The sequence below is a fragment of the Gobio gobio genome (genome assembly GCF_949357685.1).
Source record: "Gobio gobio genome assembly, chromosome: 16".
NCBI classification, from domain to species: domain Eukaryota; kingdom Metazoa; phylum Chordata; class Actinopteri; order Cypriniformes; family Gobionidae; genus Gobio; species Gobio gobio.
The window spans coordinates 46,920,519-46,924,941 of NC_137109.1; the positions used below are offsets into that span (position 1 = coordinate 46,920,519).

The window sequence follows — 4,423 nt, forward strand, 5'->3', positions numbered from 1 at the left end:
ACACACACACACACACACACACACACACACACACACACACACACACACACACACACACACACACACACACACACACACACACACACACACACACAGCTATATTTGACTGTCTTTAATTGTAGTTGTGTTCACGGAAACATAGCTTTAAAATCCCGTTGATCTTTCTGAAATGAATTCCATCCGAATCAAAGGCTTTCAAATGATTTTTTTCTTGGCGATACATGATTAAATATATATATTCCCAATAGCTGCTATAATTTAGTCAGAAATGAGCTTAAGTGAAGGGGGCGTTTAGGCCTAGTGGAAAATAACACTACTGTGAATTTGCTGAGGTTTGCATTTTTATTTGTTTATTTATTTTACATTGGACACCAATTGCCTTGACCAAGCAGAAAGGTTGAAGCTCTTAAAAGGCTCTGTGGAAAGTTGCTGCGAACGCACTACAGGACCTATACTTCTGAATAATTGAGAGCATGTCCATCCTTTCCCCATAATCTACTCAAGCTTTTGCTGTTGGCTCTTTTGGAGCAAATAAGTGCCCAATCTAATTAAGAGCAGGCTTACTTACCTTTGGTTTTACCAACAGGCAGCAATAGGCAGACAAGAGCTGGCTGAACGTGATTTATTTATAATGAAGCTGAGTCATGGCCTTTAACAAATCAAAATTTATTATGGTTGTTTCAGCCTACTCATCAATATTTATGGAGCGCAACTTAATTCAACAATTATCTGTATCTGCTGAAAGCTGCTGGGAAGCATTCATTAGCGCGGTCGCTTTTCCGGACTGTCGAATTTGCAGTGCCTCTTACCAATACAATTCTGGTAAATCTTACTCGGTAGCCTGAATATCAATTTAGCAACACTGAAAACAAAACGAATCCAGATTTCAGTGAAAATCATCTTCCATGACAAAATCTGTCCACCACGAGGGTCTAAATGGTTGCTCCATACCTGCCGCCCGGCCTCCATTAGCCACACGTCACATGCAGCTAAATGCATCACTGTAATGTGATTGCACTTGGCTCATTTGATCACAGGCTTGTTACCCGTACGATCGACACACAAATACATCCTTCACTCTCAAAGTGTCTCCAGACTACAGTCCAATGTTATACATCACGACAAAAGTGGAAAACCTGACGTGAAATGCAGCACTCGTCTGTTTTGGTTTGCATTTTCCTCACGCTTGAACCGTTTATCATCTTAAATGTCATCAAATATGCCATTATAAATAAATGGTAATTGTCTAACTTAGTTTTAAGAAATATTTAAATGACTCATTTTTAGGAGCCATTTTTATTCTTAAAATCCTTTTGTTGGTGCAACCTGATTGAGTAATATCAAATATATTTGTGACTTTTAATGAAATCAATTAATTTACTCAACAAAACATTTTTAAACTACCATTTGTTTTACTCACGTTTAGAAGAAAAGGGTTCTCTCATGCGCTTCACCTTTAAGGGGTTTCCATTGTGCATAGTTTTATGGATTTAGTTTTAAATAATCAATTTTAATTAGATTTTATGAATTAAGAAGCTTGTAAAACGAGTTTATCGCTAGAAAAAAAAATTGAAAGAACCTGTTAAACATGAAAGTATTATGCAACAATTTAAAGGTGCACTATGTAAAATTATTTTAGTAAAATATCCAAAAACCACAAGGCCAGTGTTATATATTTTGTTCAGTTGAGTACTTATAAATCGTGAGAAATTGCTATTTTAACCGAGGAACCGGACGTGTGATGGAGTCGCCTGTCGATTGCGATCTGCGTTCCCCTCGTTTTCCGGTTTTATTCTGCAGAAACGCTTTACGAGTCACGTCATAACTTAATTTTCATCACACTCAGATGTGTCTAATATGATAAACAGAGCCGTGTTACCTCATACTCATGACCGGAAAACCAGAAGTGGCGCCGGCGACTGTGTCATAATAAAAGTCCCACGGACTCTGTGCCATAATAAAAGTCCCGCTGCTTGCGAGGCGTGTGTTGCAGTGTGTTCATCTTATTAACAATCGCTCCAGTGTCCTCGCTCAGCTCCACAACACTCTGTCCTGCTTCTGCTTCATACTACAGTAACGTTAATAATCACATCTATGAACATGATTTCTGCCCGAGTCCTATCCTGATTCTTTCCCACCAGCTGTGAGGTGAAGACCACATGTCCCAAGATTCTGCGCTCAAACGTGGCGTCATCAAACTACGCTTTTGTTTTGAACAGACGACCTCTAGCGGACGGAAAAGTTACATAGTGCAGCTTTAAGACATAAAAGGTTATTTAAAATTTAATATATAGTTCCATAGGTGGGAAAAAAACTACTTTTATACATTCAAATGAAAGAAATGTTCAGTGAATTGGATGTTAAAGGGTTAGTTAACCCAAAAATGAAAATTCTGTCATTAATTACTCACCCTTATGTCGTTCGACACCCGTAAGACCTCCGTTCATATTCGGAACACAAATGAAGATATTTTTGTTGAAAGCTGATGGCTGAGAAAGGCTTCAGACAGGCCTCCATTGGCATTCAGTACATTTACACTCCCAAGACCCATAAAAGGCACTTAAAACGTCGTTACAAAGTCCATCTCACCACAGTGGCTCTACAATAATCTTACGATGCGACGACAATAGTTTTTGTGCGCAAAAAAAAATCAAAATAACACCTTTGTCCAACTTGTTATTGTCTTCCGCTTGTGCCTCCACGACGCATGTGCGAGAATATGACGTAGCGCCGGGGTTCGGGAATCCATGAAATGCACACTTTAGTCCCATTTTGAGAACTACGCCGAGACCTAAAGCACGATCAATGTAGAATCCAACAGCTTAGACACGCGCGTCTTCCTCTGATTGTTAACAAATCGCTTCTGGGTCATGTGTCCGAACGCCGGATCTGCGTCATATTCTCGCGCATGTGGCGTGGAGGCAATAACAAGTTGGATAAAGGTGTTATTTTGATTTTTTTTTGCGCACAAAAACTATTGTCGTCGCATCGTAAGATTATTGTAGAGTCACTGTGGTGAGATGGACTTTGTAACGACGTTTTAAGTGCCTTTTATGGGTCTTGGGAGTGAAAATGTACTGAATGCCAATGGAGGCCTGTCTGAAGCCTTTCTCAGCCATCAGCTTTCAACAAAAATATCTTCATTTGTGTTCCGAATATTCAGAACGGAGGTCTTACGGGTGTCGAACGACATAAGGGTGAGTAATTAATGACAGAATTTTCATTTTTATCCCTTTAAAGGGATAGCTCACCCCAAAATGTAAATTCTTTCATCATTTATTCATCCAAACCTGCACGTCTTTCTTTTTTCATACAGTTTTTTGTCCTTACGATGAAAAATCACTCGAGGGTGATTAAATGGGAGAACTTGAATGTTTGGCTGAACCATCCCTTTAAATGAATGCAGCTGGTAGAAAGATATTCACCCTATCAAAGTACATCAGGTCCTCGGATAATAAAATGGGATTTATTCATTGTTTTGTCATGTTGTGTTATATAATAATACTCACATCTGTTATGCTGACAGCTCGGATAGGCTCCTCATGTGTAAATTCAAGGCATTATTAAATGTACAGTACCATTAACATGCACATGTTTCATTCAAAATGACTTAAGTCATATAACGCACACATTGTTATTTTTCATAAAGGCATGACATCCCTTTTGTGTATGCGGAGAGCTCAGATCTTTCAAGGTAATTAAAACCAGTCTAGGACCTGCACTAGATAAACATGTTAGTTGACATAATCCGCTTTTGTATTTGAAAAGGGTCTCTGTCACTGCACATCATGTTGACTTCAATCATGCGTCTCTGATGACAGGAGGCAGACCGCCGAGGAGAGAGAGGCCGAGCGACAGCAAGCCAACCGTCTGATGCTGCAGCTACAACAGGAAGCCTTTCAGAAGACCCTGAGTCAACCGCTCCAACAAGACCCTCTCTGCCTACACAACTCCTCGCTTTACGCCCTGCAGAACTTACAGCCTTGGGCAGAAGACAACAAGGTGACGTCCGTCACCTCAGTCGCATCTGTGGTCTGACCCACAGCTCTCATGTGTGCTAGTTAATTGAGGATTTTAGAGTACATTTTAGGACGCCAATTAGACCTTAATTTGGGTGGATCTCTGACGTCCTCACTCGGACTCGCGGGCATCTGTACGACGCCACACAATTTCAATGATTTTTGACAGGATCAGCTTTGAGCCTGAGATAAAAATCGCTAGAGCAATTTCAGATTACGACATATTTTTGTGTATTTGTTTATCACTCAAACGTGTATATTTAAGGCTTGCCGTGGATTAAAAACCCTAATGTATTCCCAGTTAAAGTGGAAGCAAAACAAACACAAGCACACCCAGTTTACATTTTTCATTCCCACCTGAATCTGACTGGTCATTTGCTTGACCCTTACACTACATTCTCGTT

At 40.0% G+C, this 4,423-nt stretch overlaps 1 protein-coding gene across 1 annotated transcript in view; it reads left to right on the top strand.

Moving 5' to 3' along the window:
* The window catches only part of tlx2 (T cell leukemia homeobox 2), a gene marked incomplete at its 3' end in the record, with an annotated part of 10,365 nt that extends 6,327 nt beyond the window's left edge, over positions 1–4,038 (top strand). Inside the window, exons 2-3 of the mRNA XM_079839279.1 lie at positions 3,685–3,694; positions 3,822–4,038. Of these exons, the coding sequence (XP_079695405.1) occupies positions 3,685–3,694; positions 3,822–4,038 (227 nt within the window). The remainder of the gene's footprint in view (positions 1–3,684; positions 3,695–3,821) is intronic.
* Between the last annotated feature and the right edge of the window lie 385 nt (positions 4,039–4,423).